Raw genomic sequence first — 17748 nt, forward strand, 5'->3', positions numbered from 1 at the left:
CAGTATGAGAGAATCTGTGACATTTAAGTGTCGAAACGCATTCACATAGCGACCAACTTTTCAAAGAGCTAAAATGGGACACCCTAATGCACAACAGCCGTCATGACCCAAAAACAGCAGTATGTTTGGACTATTAGAAAATACAATCTAGATTTAGAACTTTCTCTGTTCCTTGTGATAATTTGCTTGCCAAAAAAAAAAACATAACCCTGGGACAAGCAAAGGTAATTTCCATACACATGAACAGTCCATTGTTTTTTTTTCTCTTCATTTCTTCTCAAGATTACCAAATTGGGACAGTCCCGATGTTATCAGGACAGTTGGGCACGATGCATTCACCCCAATAGAAATATACTGATGGGATAACTATTCATGACAGGGAATTCATTTGGTTCACCCAGACATAACACCTCATTGAGACTGTGATTCACATTTTAGAAATCAAACTCCTATTCAGTAGCTGCTAACCAAAAATTATTGAAAACTAAAATTTTGATCAAAAGAAAAAACTGACACAGACCAAAGCAAATCCATTCACCTTTGACCCCAATGCTCCAACCTCGCCTGACTTGTGTCATCATTCATAGTCATAACGTCTGGACGTTTTTCCCCGACTTTGTAGAAGTAGAAGGGCAATAACTCTTGTTCCTTTTTGTCATGCCAAGTCCACGTCGTAAAGAACTGTCCCAGGTGGCAACAATTTGACGCGCAGAAGAAGGGGGGTAACTTTTACTCATTCTACCTGCATCTGTTGATGCTGGTATTGTTGTTGTTGGTGCTCTAGTTTTTCTAGTGGCAGGAACTATTTTTGGTGCAGTTGTTACATCTGACGTTTTCAATAGATCCAATTGTTTGAATAGTGAATGTCCCGTACGGCCATCATCACAAACAGTTGTCTTGTCCCCACTTTTCACATCCGATTCCTCGTCTCTGCTTCCAAACAATCTACTCGTGTCGCCCTGGAAATGTTTGCATTTGTAATCAATGGATCTATGGTCATGTACATCCCTACCACTCCCAGCCACATCACCACGATGGCATGCACAAACGCCACCACCAGCCACATTATTGCTACGACTAAATCTACAACAATTCCCATCTGCATGTACATTATTATTATTTACACGGGTAGTGCTGGTAGTGGTGGTGGCGGCGGTGATAGGAGTCCTGTCCAAAATCGAAATCGAGTCTCCCTCTAGTGGTAATTTCAATACACAAACGTCACCACCAGAGTTACCTCCCTTTGACAAAGAGATTTCGCAGTTCTTTCTCTTAAAGGCTAGTTTTTGTTGTAGTAGATGTTGCTGTTGTTGTGCCTGTTGAGGGGGATAAATTCCACTGTAATTCTGTTCTAGGTGACTGGGAAAGAGCTGGGGATAAGCATTGACATTGACTTCTGGATTCTCACTATCGACGACATTTTTGTTATCATCATTATCATCATCATCATCACATTGTTTGCTTCTTCTTCTTTGACTTTCCTCATCATCAATGAAATCACAATGACAACCATAATCACTCGAGTCGGACGACGTGTGTACACTACGATAATGGAGTAAACTTGAGGAGTCGATATCCTGTGCAAATGTGTTTCTATCCTCCCCCTTCATTCTAGTGCTACCAGCTTTAGCAGTGACACACTGCATGGCACAGGTTTGTTGTTGTTGAGGTCCTCCGACTTCACCGATGAGGCGATCAGTAATGGAATGCAGACTGACTTTGGCAGAGCCCTGCTCTTCTTCTGTCAGTAGCGGGTGCTCACTGGTAATACTGCTACTCCTGGACGATTTACGGGGAGTTGTATTTTGATGAAGATGATGATGATGATTATGATGATGATGATGATGATGATGAAGAGGAGAATGAGAACGATGATTTAGAGTTTCCATACAAATAGAATCAGAATGATCCTCGGCAACTGGAAATTTTTCGTGATAGCTAAAATTTTCATCATGGTAATCTTCCGTCTTTTTCTTCGACTTTTTAGAATCTGAATGACATAAGGAGGATAAAGACGAGACTAGAGTGACGGAGTGTTTGTCACTAGGGTACGACAACTTGTCTTGTTTACCATGTGGTGTAGGAAGGGGAGGTGTGGATACGATTGCACATGTTTGTTGCTGTTGTTGATCTTCCACTGCTGACTGGGCATATTGCTTATTTTGAGAATTATTTTCTTTCTTTGGCACTTGAATAACCCTTGTGGCTTTTCCTGGCCGCATTAGGATGAATTTACTGGGACCTGAAGAATCAAAATCAAAATTGTTATTTCCGTCAATTCATCATAGAGGTAGAACATGGATAAAAAGTATGTTAATATTAATATTAATAATAATAATAATAATAATAATAATAATAATAATAATAATAATAATAATAATAATAATAATAATAATAATAATAATAATAATAAGCTTCCCCTTAACTGTGGCCTTTAAATAACCAGTGCTTTCATCTTTTAAAATAGCAACTCAATTATACCAAACAAGAGCCAGAAATTTTCAAAAAAAATTTTTAAAGGACATCCTTGCATTGGGTACTCTACAATTTACATCTTGATTTGGCAATTTCTTGTAATGATAGTGAAAAAAAAGAAGAAGAATGCTGTTGATGATAAAACGACAACAATAAATGATGATTTATGATGACGATGATGATGATGATGATTTTTAAAAAAATAATTGTAAAAAACAACTTTAACTGCCATCCCTAAATGCAATTCTTTACCAGATCCCTGGGTGAAATCAAAATGTCATCACTTCCAGTCCTGTCAGGTGAACCAGCTTCTTTATATTTTTTTTTGATATACATTTAATGATAAGCGGAATAGAGTATCAAATGAATCAAAAATAACATTTTTTGAAGATGATAGCCCTCTTTGTAGGGAAATTCAAACATCAAAAGATTGCAATATGCTACATGAAGACCTTGACAGGCTGCAATCATGTGAGAAAGAATGGAAAATGGAATTCCACCCAAAGAAATGCCAGCTAATTCGTATCACCAACAAAAAGAAAATAATAAATTCAGATTATTATTATGTGCACGAAGAAAAATTGAAGACAATGCAAAAAGCTGAATATCTTGGATAAGCTGAATATCTTGGATTAACTCTTGACAGCAAAATGCCTTGGCAGCACCACATCGATACAGTTTGTATAAAGTCCAATACAAAACTTGAATTCTTACGAAGAAAGGTACAAAGTTGTCCAAGGAGCTTCGGAGAAACCTACTATATAAAGTTTTCTTGTGGCCAATTTTAGATTAAAGTGCATGCATTTGGGACCCAAAGAGTAAAAAGCGGGTGTAACAGCTCCAGAAAGTTCAAAACAGAGGATGTAGGATTGTTTGTAATAACTACCGGAGGACAGAAAACGTCGCTGAGATGTGCGAGAGCCTAAGCTGGTTGCCATTACACGAAAGACGCACAATTCAAAAAGCCAAAGTCCTATTTAAGGCCCGTCAGGGACTGACAATGATTCAAACTGATAGCCTTATACCAAATGAAAGAAAACTGCATTCGTACCAGGTTCCAAAGTCATGAGTTAAAGCTCATCTCAACTTGTTTTTACTAAGCACCATCCGAATATGGAATTTCCAGCCCAAAAATATTTTTAAAAATTAATAACAAAATCGAATGTGACGAGAAATCGTTAAAATCAAATATGAAGGCTTAAGCATGTCATTTGTCCTCACCACACTCACAGTCACGATTATCCTCAATGCACTGAGTTAATGACAAGACAAGACATTTGACATATCCCTGGTTTAAAAGGGTGTGAGTAATGACAGACACCTGACACCAACCGGCCACCACCTACCTGACATGATGACGTCACCATATAGAGTATTTGGCGTCAGAGTCTGGACAGGGGGTAAGGGAGGCAACTCTCCAACCACCGAAGCCTCCTCGGCGTCCAAGTCTGCGTCAGAGTGTTGGACACCCCCCTGACCGTCCCTCTGCTTGCTCCAGGAACAAAACAGACTGACCGACACACGCTGCTTGCATAATGGACAACGGTTGGACATCTTGACCAACCATCTGTCTACACAGTAACTGTGATAACCTGAAAGGGACAACACACAAACACACTGTCCATCATTCATCCAGGCCAATCAAAGGTTATACATTACCATCTGTTGACGTGCTACAGTATGTTTGATAAAATTTATTTTTTTTAAAATGCCTATCTGCCACGACATCATACGATATCGTTGCCTGGGAATTCCACGAAGGAATATAGATAATTCATCAAACAAGATGTCTGATGTTAACAGGAATCACCCATGTTGTCCAAGTGAGCAAATTGGGGGATAATAATATTGCCCAAGAAAAAAACGAAAGTGCCTGAAGCAGGGCTCAAACCCAGACCTTCCAGGTCACAGTGCAATACCTGAACCACTCGGCTACAGCATATTTGACAAGTAATTAGTGGAGGATTACAAAACATAATTACGTAGCGAGATATCCTTACAATATTATGTAAAATTGTACGGCTATTTGGTCTTGTGGCATGACACTCGCCTTCAAATCACATGGGCCCTGGGTTTGAGTCCTAATCTGAGCAGCACATAGTTGAGTCCTTGGAAAAGGCTCTTTACTCAATTCTCTCACCGTACTCAGGTGTAAAATAAATACCTAGCAGTCTAGCAGTTAACAGTTTTGTCTCTGAAAATTGTAATATCACCTAAGAGGTGTCATGTCTCATCCTACATGCTAAGTGTTGTTGTTGGCTAGGGACTCCTTGTAAAGCACTTTTTAGTGGACTTTGCGCTCATAAAAGCAAGTTGTTTTTGTTTTGTTTTGTTTTTGAAACAATACAAAAGGATGCCCAATCCTCTAAAATTTTATAAGGTGATAATTTTCCATTGCTATTTCATTTTAACAAATTCACAACAGTTCAATACTCAAAAGGGGCAAAAACTACCAACAATATACGTAGACAAATGTAATTATCATCTATAATCTATATAAAGTATGTAAGGGGATGTAACTCACAAGAAACTATACTCAATGACAATATTATACAAATGTCTTCCTTTGACCATCCATACATTATTTCTAAGAGTCAATCATTACACTAAGATAATGAGAAAATCCCTGGAAAAAAAATTAATAATTAAAAAATAAACAAATAATTTGGCAACTCTGCTTTTCCCTGCCATTAGATCCAATGGTTTTCAACTCATACCAAGACAGCAGTAACCACGATGCCACCCATGAAACCCAAAGCACATCAATGTTACTGCTCTCTTGCAGTGCCACCAACAAGCCCATGTAAACGTGTACAATGGAGAGTCAATACGTTATACATACAGTGATTGACGTAATCAGTCGGAAGGTGAAAAGGTTTGAACTGAGATAATTCTAAGTTTAGTTAGCAGGTTAATTATTATCAAAAATGAGTTCTTGTCATAAATGATTAAATCAACCCTTATTGTACATCTTCGGGAAATATCAAAGCTTGATTTCACTTCTAAACATTTTTTACAGTTAGTCAAGTTGAAAAAGTATGAAATTTGAGAAAAGTTGCTGGATACCTTTCCCATACATCATAACTTCATGAAAAATCACCTGCTTTACTTCAAATAAAGATTAAAATGCTCTGGGGAGCATATTCTTTCAGAAAATGCAAAAAAAAAAATGCAAATCCTAAATTTTCACCTTCAGAATGATTATGTCATGTACTGACTCATATGAGGAAGATTGTGAAAAAAAATGCGTGCTATCCTGGACAAAACTCTAATTAGTCCCTAATCTGATAATGGGCAATTAGACCATACCAGCAATGTTATAATCGATATTTAAATTAATGAATATACTGTCTCTTTACAGACTATATAAAACAGAATCATCTACCAGGATCCATATGTATAAATCTGATTATGACCCCGCCAGATAACATTATATTGAAGTCCCTAGATTAAAGTACACTAAACGAGTTTATGGTTATTAAAATAATGCTTACAATCCTCAGCAAATTCGCGACACTTGGTGAAAACAATAAAATCTGTAGTTTTAAATGGATGAATAATAAGAGTACAATAGAATACACTTATAATAATTGTGTGGCTATGTGGTCCAGTGGTATGACACTCGCTTTCAGATCGGAAGGTCCTGGGTTCAAGCCTCGCTCGGCGCATAGTCGAGTCCTTGGAAAAGGCTCTTTACTCAAATTCTCTCACCGTACTCAGGTGTAAAATGAGTACCTGGCCATTTATAGTTTTGTCTCTGTCCAAAAAAAAAAAAAATTGCAATATCGCCTAAAAGGCGTCATGTCCCATCCTATATATCAAATGTTGCTGTTGGTCAGGGACCTCCTGTAAAGCGCTTTGAACACGTTTAGTGGATATTGCACTGTATAAAAGCTCAATTTAAAAAAATAAATTTTTATAATGAACACACTTGAAATTAATTAATGGAAACAACAAGCACATTACGTTTGCTCCCCATTTTATCCCCTTATTGTAACCCCTGACCCCTGAAAGAAAGACCCACGGTCTTTGTAATTTGACAGAAATTTAATCTTGCCATTCCACTGTTAAAATGTGATGTCATATTATTGGAGAAGAATCGAAAACCCAAGTTTAAATGTTCAAATGTAAATCAAGACTTACAATGGTTACACGGCAACTGTCGGATAAGGCGACCTTCATGGAATTCCTCGTGGCAAATCGGACATTTGTCCTGGTAGTCACCTGTCCAGGGAGAGAAGGAAAGTTTTGGGTTTAATTTTAGAATACCGATAGAGTCTGAGACACAATTTAGAAATAATAAACAAAAATGAATATAACAGCTTCAAAAAAAGAAAAAAAGACCAAACACGGAACGTTTCAAGCTCAAAACTCTTCTTCAGTGAAAAAAAAACCCAGTTTTTAACTCTCTCGAGTACATATGCATGGAAAATCGAACAAATTTGTTCGATTTTCAATGAGGGTGAACTCGAGAGAGTTAATGAAGTTAACCCGCACTATTACAGCAATAGAGATTATAAACTATCGTTGATAATCACACAGTCCAGATGTCTCCATAGATCATTTAGAGAAAAAGTTATTCGTTTCTCCATTGTCTTTCATTGTTTGCTGTTTTTGCTGCTTCATCATTATGAGTCCATAATAACAAGAAATGAAGTGAGAAATTTGTTTTTGTCTCTTTATTTATTTTTTTTAAAGGTTTTACAGAGCTGGGCTGTCAGATGGCTAGAGTTTCTCGTGGTCAAATTAAACTTCAAAAATTGCCAAATAGAACCTCACGTGGCCAAACACTACAAACACTCTGACCCCCTTGAAATACTAATTGGTTTTGATCAACCAAAAATCTACACAACTAGGAGAATTATTTTTTATAAATGAAAAGAAACGCGATTCTGTGTGGCCATCCGAAGGTCGTGGTAAACTGCAAACATTATATCTATCTATATCGATCTGGAGTTTGGAAATCAAAAAATTTATGTGGCTACGTGGTCTTTCGGATCGGAAGGTCCTGGGTTCGAGCCTAGCTCAGCGCATAGTTGAGTCCTTGGAAAAGGCTCTTTACTCACATTCACTCACCGTACCTGAAAAAAATTGTAATATCGCCTACAGGCGTCATGTCACGTTCTACATGTTAAATGTTGATGCTGGCTAGGGACCCTTTGTAAAGCACTTTGAGCACGTTTAGTGGATATTGTGCTATATAAAAGCTTAAGTCTTTTTTTTTTAATCGATATAATTTGATATTGTCGAATCGATGTGATCTACACACACATGACAAGTATTATTGCACAAGTCACCCTGTTTAAAATATTTTTTCAAAATCACCATTCTCAGACTAAAACAGATTTGTTTGTTTGTTTTTGTTTTTAAGGGTTCTAAGGCGTTTGCGATACATTTTAGAGCATATTATCATTGTGCATAGTGTGAGATCACCTACAAGTCACAAGAACGGGATCACACTAAGAGGAGCACACTCAAATGCTTACAGTATACATTCAAAACAATAAATATAACAATACATAACAGACAGAGATAATGATAATAATAATATATAAATTCCCTATATTCATCCCCAAGGGGAAATTTGAATTTAGGGTCTATTCCAAGGAAAGACTGGAATAACCCAGGCATCAGCCGCAGTGCAGCACCGCAAAGTGATCTAGGGCTAGATGACTTGCTCAAGGCCACACAACGAGGTGGGTAGTCGAACTCGGTACCTTTTGGTATGAAGAAGGACAGTACTGCTGAGCCATGCTGCTCCGTTTTATCACCTTCCAAAACTTTGACTATACATTTGTTTTACTCACAGCTAAGGACTCCGACAAGGGAAAGAACAAAACCAAGAAATCTCATTCCAAGATAAAGACAAAAAGCAAGTTGGAAAATAGATATAGGGATGTAGAAGACACAGTAAGTGACCTCCCTGCCCACTATGAGTTAGACGTCCCTTTATCATTATCACCCCTAGTGGATCACTACCCAGTCATAGTGTTGCTGATTAATTGCATATCGCAGGGGCAAAGGTCCGCCAGTCGACCATCCCGGTAGATGAGCCATACACAGGTGCGTTGATCAGCCCACCCCGATATATGCATGAATTAAATTGCAAGCCACACCAGTGCCCGAATGGCTTCAGCCATCCCCAGCACACACCACAATATCATTATCATCATAATCAATGATATGAATAGAATAGAAGTGGATCCCAGCGACAATCCTTTACATTTGGACACGATTTTATTTCCACTTACTTCCACTGTTCCTGCGAAATCTTTTCAAAGGTATTTTGGTGACTTCCCACCGGGTCAATGATCGGCCACAACATCCCCATTTCTGTGTGGAAAAATTAAAACCATTTTATTCAATCCAATACTATCAGGTATTACTGTGGTAATACTGTGGTATTACTATCAGGTATATATCATTGGTGTGACTACAGATAGGAGAGTGGTGGGAATCTGCATAAGTACTTCAGAGATAAATGACAAGGTGACTTTCCACTCTTTAAAGAGTTGTATCTTATACCTATACATGTGTGTATATATATATCATTTATCTCTGAAGTACTTATAAAGATCCCACCACTCTCCTATCTTTAGTCACACCAACACATATCTCTCTCTCTCTCTTTAAAAAACATTTTTTTTTTAAATTCTTTTTCTTTCCTCCTTTCCCTCTCTCCCAATCAATCAAATCTATATATCTATTATTGTAAATTATACAAATTATCAAGCCAGATTATTCAATCTGGAAAACTAAAGAAAGCAAAACACAAAATGGCAGCGTCATGCATCCAGAACAGCCTCAACAACGTTGATGCAGGATACTGATATTTTATGTGTTGTTTTGGTAGAAAAAATGGGTGTGTCTTATGCACTAAAAGACAACATTTTGACCAAAATTTTGGTTCTAAAGTAAGGGGTGAGTCCGATCTCCAATGAGTATAAACGGTAGACAGATTTCCCATCTAAATCAGACCGGCCAACCCTTCACATTTCATAATTGGAATCAAAACGATAGAAAAATTATAGGAATTTGTACTTTTTCTTTTGTTTGTACATCATGCAACACAGTCAAGTGTTATATGGAATGGGATGGGGAGGAGAGAGCAATTAATTTCCCTACTTACCTCTCTATTGCCAATTGTTAAAAATAATACCCCCCCCCCCCCTCCTCTTTATCATTATTATTGGAAAACAGAATTTTAGTGGCAAAAAGGAAAAGTGAAAATCAGAATGATTCTTAAACAAAAAAATGGGAAGGGTTGGCAGGTTTGATTAAGCCATTTAAATACCATATTTGGGCAAAACCAAGGGAGATAAACCAATCAGTGACAAATGTAAGACTTTATAAAAACTCGAAATGGTTTTATTTTTGAAAAGAGGTGATTGCTTTTAAAACAATATGATGAAATCTAGATTTACAATTAAAGCACCCATGAAAAGGTCAGACAAATGGAACCGGTTAAAATAGGGAACAGATGTAGGTTTTTTTCAACAGCAAACTATCAATGTGCTTTGTCTGAGATCACCTAAAAGTCCCATCCAGACACAAGCATAGGAACCCACTAAGAGGAACACACTCAAATGCTTACAAGTTGATATTTAAAAATATATATATATACACATATATATTACTGTTATATAACAGTGAGATGATTTACAAGGAAAAAATTATAATTTCCCAAAACTAAAACTATACATTTGACTGTTTCCCTCTCAGTCAAGGACTCCAGCCAGGGCCAGGACAAAACCAAGTAATTTCATTCCAAGACCAAGACAGAGGGCAACATTAAAAACAGATATAGGGGGATAGAAGACACAGCAAGTGACCTCCTGCCCACTGTGGGTGGAAAAAAAGATCCCACTCAGAAAAAAAAAACATCTCTAGTACAGAACGATTAGACACTGCTAGAAGCTGTGGACTGTAAAAAGTAATAAACAAAAATGAATAGAACAGCTATATTGGATTTATTACACCTATTTCTATTCTACCCGCAATTTTCCCATTTTTAAATTTTTTTTTGCGCACTTCAATTTTATGCGTTGTTTTAATTTCGCTCAATTTGGAACTCCTCAGGTACATATTGACCGCTTTTTTTGGTTTACTTTCCGAGATTTTTCTACAGAGAGGACCTACAAAATATCACAGTCGTCTATTTGGAATTTAGTATTTGGAATTTAGTAATGTATTTATGTCTGTATTGTTTTTTGTTGTTGGCTGAAGAAGGGTTTTGAGCCCAAAACGTTCCATGTTTAGTATTTTGTTCTTTTCTGAAGCTGTTATATTCATTTTTGTTTACTGTTATTTATAGCTGTGGCCAGCACACCAAAACTTACAACAGACAGGCCGATGAGACTACTGACGACAACGCAGGCCCAGATGTAGATACATATATGGAAATAATGCTCTCCAAAATTGTCCCCGTCTTCCTCCTCGCCGCTGTTGGCGTTGATGGCGCCCAGCTTGCCAGTGAAATTTGGTGGAGACGACAAGATGGTCTTTTTGGTGGCAATGTGTAACATGGAAGGTCTGTAAATATAACATCATATATAGAGGTTAGAGGTCACCAATACATGTTAAACAAAAAAAACATAAACTTATATAACTTTTGAATAATGTGTATTGCATGGGACAGGTGCTATGCTATATAAATATATAGTATTATTATTATTATTATCATTATCATTATTATTATTATTATTATTATTAAAGCACAGATCACTGTGCTCAATGTACATTAAAAGACTTTATTATTAAGTTTCGGGCTCAAACCTTTCTTCGGCCAACAACAAAAAAACAATGAAAGCATAAATACATTACTAAAAATCCAAGTTTTTATTGTTTTTAGTTGTTGGCTGATTTTGATACTGAAACGTTCTGTTTTTGTTATGTTCTTTTTTGAAGACGTTATATTATTCATTTTTGTTGATAACTTTTAACAGTCCACAGCTTCTAGCAGCTTAGTATCGCTTTTACAAGATAATCTTACACTTTCTCTTATTTTTTTGTAATTCACCGAGCTCCATGCAACAAAATTTAGATTTTGTTCAGATTTTTTTTTAAGCTGTTATATATTCATTTTTTTGTTTTTGTTTATTAAGATTATCTTGCTACACATTAATTGTACCTGCTGGTGTTGACAAGTCTCGAGGAGAGTGCCAGCATGATGCCTGTGTCGTGGTTGACGTAAAAAGATGGGATAGTCACTCTTAAGGTCGGGTCTGAAGTGGTGGACACGAAATATATGATGTTTATATTACTAAAACCAAGCATGCAATTGTCAAACTTCAATACAGCACAGATGTAAAGAATGACCAGAGACAGTAAAAAATAGTTCTTTATTTCAGATGAAATAATTTTTTTTTTAATAATAAGCGGGGGGGGGGGGGGGGGGGGGGGGAGTGAATGAGCCACAGATATGAGTTCATTATTTCCATCAGGTTTCCTCCCTTATTTTCATTATTAGTTGTCATCTTAAAATAATTCAAAATTAAAGCAGTGAGTTAAACTTGATCAAAGATTTGTCTCTCACGAAAACATTGAAGATGTCACCAAATTACCCCAAATCTTTGGTTAAAACATTCAATCTATAAGAAATTTTGGCCTAACTGAAAAGAAAAAAAATTTTTTTTAAATATGTATATATACAAAGTGATAAAATATGTGTAAGAGGCAGGTCAAATTGAGTAAATTGAAAACCCAACTAAAGTCACAGACAATCAAACAATTGACATTTTTAAAACAGGACAACAAAAATTCTCTTCTACTTCTCCATAAAAACCGACTGCCTTTGTCAGACTGAGCAAAACTGCTGATGGTGCATATATCCCAATTTTATTTCTTTTAAAATGATGAAGCCTTCCTGCAAAGCTTTGTGTTGGAAGATCACAGAGAGTATCATCCAGAAACTGGAAGTATTCCAAAATAATTGTGTCAGTGCATGACATAATCAGTCGGAAGATTAAAATTTTGGATTAGCATTTTAATCTTTATTCGAAGTAAATCGGGTGATTTTTCATGAAGTTATGGTCAGATGTCTGGGAAAGGTATCCAGCAACTTTTCTCAAATTTCATACTTTTTCAACTTGACTAGCTGTAAAAAATATTTAGAAGTGAAATTAAGCTTTGATATTTCCCGAAGATGTACAAAAAGGGTTGGATTTACTGCACATTGCTGTTTTCCCCACTTACTAGAAGAGCTCATATTCAACAAGTCTTTGTCTTTATCTTCCTTACTGCCGTATATAATCACTGCCCTGTAGCCTGCCTTCTCCGCATTGCTCACCTGAAACAAATAGAAGATATTACATGATGTAATCTTTGACAGGATACGAGTTCCAAGATGGTCCAAGAGGACTCACTTACAAAGAGGGCTAAATGCGGCTATGTGGTCTTGTCGTATGAGGTCCTGGGTTTGAGCCTCACTCAGCGCATAGTTGAGTTCTTGGAAAAGGCTCTTTACTCACATTCTCTCACCGTAGTCAAGTGTAAAATGAGTACCTGGCCGTAAACAGCGTTGTTTATGTCGGAAAAAAATTGTAATGCCGCCTAACAGGCATCATGTTTCGTTCTACATGTTGCTGCAGGTCAGGGCCCCCCTGTAAAGTGCATAGAGCACGTTTAGTGGATGTTGCGCTGTATGAAATCTCAATTTTAAAGAGGGCGGGGTTCGAAAAAAATGTAGGAGCAGGCATTTGTGTAGGATAAAAATTTGAAAAGTTGTGCATCAAACAGTGCCAGACAAAGCATAGAGAAAAACAGAAGATAAAAAAAAAATTGGCTCAAAAAATAGCAAAGTCCACTATCCATTTCACATTACTGGCATGTTATTGTTGGTCTGATAGTTAGGGGGTATCTAGGTACATTTGATTTAGTGGAAGGTACTTGGTGATAGACCAGTGACCAGTTTTTTTCTGCTCTAATTTTCTTTCTTGCTTTGTCTGGCACCTTTCATACACAGTTCAAATCTTTATCTTATAGAGAACGATTGTGCGCTGTGATAGATCGACGATCTCTGCTAGAAAAAAAAAAGCCAGTCCTTCAGAGACATTAAGCGGATGGGGCCAGAGTTTATCCCAGTTTCTAAAGTGTGAAATCGACAAAAGTAATTTCTTGCTCCGCTCTGGATAGGACACTAGCCTATTGCAAAGTACTTTACACCAGATCCAACAGACCTAGCTACCCAATCACTGCTGTGTGGACAGGGGGGTGGGGGGAAGGGGAGGGGGGGGGGCAGAAAAATAATATCTCCACTCCACCCAGGAATAATATCAGTCCCTTTGCATGTGAAGCCACTGCACTACCAACTGAGCTACCGGGACCCCGTAATGTAAGTAAGTAAGTAAGTAAGTAAGTAAGTAAGTAAGTAAGTAAGCAAGTAAGTTACTATTTCAAAAATTCTTCCCATCTTACTTTGATTTCAAACGAGCAGTTGTCTTTGTTGATGATGGCAATGTACGGGACAGCTTTGCTGGACGTGCCTTGTGTTGGTGACGGGGATAACCCTTCACACGCATCAGGGGGATTCACAGCCAGGTAATGGCCCTGAAAGGAATGGAATATTTTTTTAAACATTGGGTCAGGGAGGTAAACAATTGAACAAAAGATGAATGTCACAGTTTCAAAAATGAACAAAACACTGAACATGAAACGTTTCAGGCACTAAACCCTTCCTCAGCCTACAACAAAAGCATTTGAAACAGGAGTTTTTCACATAAAAATCCAGATAAATGGGATGAAAGATCTCTCTGCACAGCAGACCAGATAATAGATAGTGAGCTAATGCCATGCATTCCTCATTCTTGCTCGGACAAAATATTTCAGACGAGGAATCCATGAAAATGAGGAATCTGTGAAAGTTGTACAAAGAAAATAGAGAAATGTATAAATTTTGGATATTGAGATTGATTCAAGGAATGCGTGAGAATGAGGAATAACAGGACAAGGAATGCATAATCTACTGAATATCCTGAATGGCCGTGCAGATACCTTATCTTTCTTCTATCTAGATTTTACGTGAAATATTACAAACTCCATTGTTTTTCTTTGTTGGCTGAGGAAGGGTTTTAAGCCAAAAACGTCCTAAGTGAAGAATTTAGTTGTTTTTGTTTCTTTTTGAAATTGATCTGGCTCTACTGAACGAGGAGATGGACCAAGCACAAGAAGTCCTCAATAGACTTGAAACTGAGGCTGAACGAGGACTGTGCTGTAATGCTAGGAAGACAGTTTTCCAAACCTACAACCAAGAAAGGCCAATTACCATACAGGCAAAGAATGGAGAATGGCTGAAGGAAGTTGACAACTTCAAGTACCTAGGAGGTTGGACCCAAAGCAGTTCCTATGATATTTCTGTCAGAAAAGCATTGGCTTGGAGTGCCTGTCACAAACTCAGGAAAATCTGGAGTTCAAACCTACAGAGGGAAATAAAGAAGAGACTGTTCCTGGCAACGGTAGAGTCGGTGCTTCTATATGGAGCAGCGACATGGACTCTTACTAAAGCCCTTGAGAAGCAACTGGACGGCTGCTACACCCGTATGCTGCGGATGGCCTTCAATGTAAGCTGGAAAGAGCACATATCAAATGAAGAGCTCTACAGTGCCCCCCCCCCCCCCCCCCGTGACCTCGAAAAGATTCAAAAGACTGAGACTTGCAGGGCACTGCTGGAGACACAAGGAGGAAATTGCAAGCAGTCTTGTGCTATGGGAACCACCTGAGCGAACCAGAAGCAGAGGAAGGCAGAATAAAATCTACATTGACTGTCTGCTAGACGACACAGGAATGGACAATACCCGGGAGCTGCGTACGCTTATGGAGGACAGGACAGAATGGCGTAGACTTGTGGCTCATGTTGGGCGCCCCAAGGGGCGGCCTTAGTAAGTAAGTAAGTAAGTTTTAAACTGTTGTGTTCCCTATTGATCAAAGTAATGAACAAAATGAATAGAACGTCTTCGAGAAAGAACAAAACACCAAAACACGGAACGTTTCAGGCCTTACTCAAAACCCTTCTTCAGCCAATAACAAAAACAATGCATCACTTAAAATCCATACAGACTGCAGAGAAATATTTGGCACGGCATTTACTTGCAGATACCCCGTGCCAGATACTTCTCTTCCCACTGTCAGGATTTTAAGGGATGTATTAATTATGTTTTTGTTATTGGTTGAAGAAGGGTTTTGAGCCCAAAACGTTCTATTATGAACAATTTGTAGAATTACGAAATTTTGGCTCCAATTTCAGACTTTCATGATCATTCCTAAGTCATTAAAACTTATTGAAAATGAAACTTGATGTCAGACTACATAGTTTTAAGAATTGTGAAGTGTTATTTGACCTTTATGAGGGTAAATTGTTGATTTTTAAAGTTAAGTAGAGACACTATAATTTTTATCTCCCAAAAATACGATTTTTAAAATTTTAAAGTAGGTCTGTAAAATACAGATTTTTATAGTAAGTGCAACAGGCCTGGATTCACAAAAAATATTATATTCTTTTCCTTTATGACAATCCTAACATCAGTTTGGTCAAGTCAAAATCTGTATAGATGTACGGATTTTATAGAAAATGAGAGGTCTGGATATCTGACAATCCTTACATCAAACCATGACTTACAATGAGATCCCTGAAGTCGGTGGGCCCAAACCGAGCTCTGACTGCTGTATATCTTGTGTTACAGGAAGTATTGAGCGGTCCAGTAGGTGGGCAGGACTCCTGTAGGATTACAAAACGAAATTAAAATAAAAATCAAACATATTAAACTCATACCTGCCTACTACTACGCAAAATTTGTAGAACCAGAAAATTTTGGCTCCAATTTCAGAACTACGTGAGCATTTTAATTTTAATAATAATAATACACATTTATACAGCGCTCATTCTCGTGTAAAAACACAAGCTCTGGGCACTTAACAATATAAATTATCAATTTTGAGTGAAAAAAAACCCAAAATAAACATGCAATGAATTCATAGCCAAATCAAGGATTCATAGTGTCAATAAAAGCATATACAGTAAAGATGTGTCTTGAGATTCTTTTTAAAGGCAGGTAAAGACTTACACTCCCTCAGACCACATGGTAGTTCATTCCAAATCTTGGGGCCGAAACAAACAAACGATCTATCATTTTCTAAGTCACTAAATTAAAACTTATTGATAAGTCATTAAAACATATTGAAAATGAAAGTTGACGCCAGACTACCTAAAATTTTAAGGATTTTGAAGTGTTTTCTAATCCTTGTGAGGGTAAATTGTTGATTTTTAAAGTTAACTATAGCGACTAATATTTCTATTTATAGATTTTCAAGTAGGCATGTCCGTATAGTATAAACGTATATTATATACGTGTGTGACTTCTGTTGCCAGAATGGGGACAACTGATTTCCTGGGCGGATGGTGGCAAAAGTCAAAGAGACAAGCCTGAAGAAACCCAAGGTCAATCCTTAGATAAAGACACTGCCCTGACCTGAAATGGCATTGTGTCCAGGCAGCTTGACAGACATAAAATGTACCTTCCCCCCCCCCCCCCCCCCCCCCCCCCATGTATCAATTAGGCTTAAATAAGTAAGTCCAACCCACTATATCTATTGTCGCATATTGGCAGATTTGTTTTCGAATGAGACTTTTAGGTTTTACTAGGGCTATATGGTCTTGTAGTATGACACTTGCTTTCGGATCGGAAGATCCTGGTTTCGAGTCTCGCACAGCGCATAATTGAGTCCTTGAAAATAGACTCTTTACTCTCACCTTACTCAGGTGTAAAATGAGTAACTGGCCTAACAGGCATCGTGTCTCGTTCTACATCTTAACTTTTGCTGTTGATTAGGGATCCTGCGTAAAGCGCTTTGAGCACGTTTAGTGGATATCGCGCTATATAAATGCTCAAATAGGGCTCTGCCTTTGGTCTTTCGTTGGAAAAAAAACCACATAATTTAATATTGTATTTGTATATTATTGTTTTATAAACATATTATATCTAACCTATGACAGCCAACTTTTCAAAGAGCAAAATTGGGACACCCTTAATGCACAATACTGCCATGACCCAAAACAGCTGTATGTTTGGCCAATCATATAATATATTATAATCTAAGTTTTCAGCAGTTTGTTTGGACTATCATATAAAATAATCTAGATTTAGGGCTTTATTACTGCCCCTTTGGACAAGCAAGGATTATTTCCATACATATAATAGTCCAACGTTTGTTTTTAAAAATTATCTCCAGATTGCCAAATCGGGACGGTGCCAATTTTATCAGGACAGTTGGTCGCTACGC

The 17748-nt window shown here is 37.5% G+C and overlaps 1 protein-coding gene across 1 annotated transcript in view; it reads right to left on the reverse strand.

Moving 5' to 3' along the window:
* Window positions 1-283: 283 nt before the first annotated feature.
* Window positions 284-17748, reverse strand: part of LOC144980691 (uncharacterized) — a 22291-nt gene continuing 4826 nt past the window's right edge. The window contains exons 3-11 of the mRNA XM_078928371.1: window positions 16088-16186; window positions 13891-14022; window positions 12670-12763; window positions 11606-11699; window positions 10815-11007; window positions 8727-8808; window positions 6619-6699; window positions 3822-4067; window positions 284-2242 (exon numbers count right to left, since the gene is read on the reverse strand). Coding sequence (XP_078784497.1) covers window positions 588-2242; window positions 3822-4067; window positions 6619-6699; window positions 8727-8808; window positions 10815-11007; window positions 11606-11699; window positions 12670-12763; window positions 13891-14022; window positions 16088-16186 — 2676 coding nt within the window. The 3' untranslated portion in view covers window positions 284-587. The remainder of the gene's footprint in view (window positions 2243-3821; window positions 4068-6618; window positions 6700-8726; window positions 8809-10814; window positions 11008-11605; window positions 11700-12669; window positions 12764-13890; window positions 14023-16087; window positions 16187-17748) is intronic.

The sequence above is a fragment of the Berghia stephanieae genome, chromosome 10, assembly GCF_034508935.2.
Source record: "Berghia stephanieae isolate SIO BIC M18660-M18661 chromosome 10, UCSD_Bste_1.3, whole genome shotgun sequence".
Classification (NCBI taxonomy): Eukaryota; Metazoa; Mollusca; class Gastropoda; order Nudibranchia; family Aeolidiidae; genus Berghia; species Berghia stephanieae.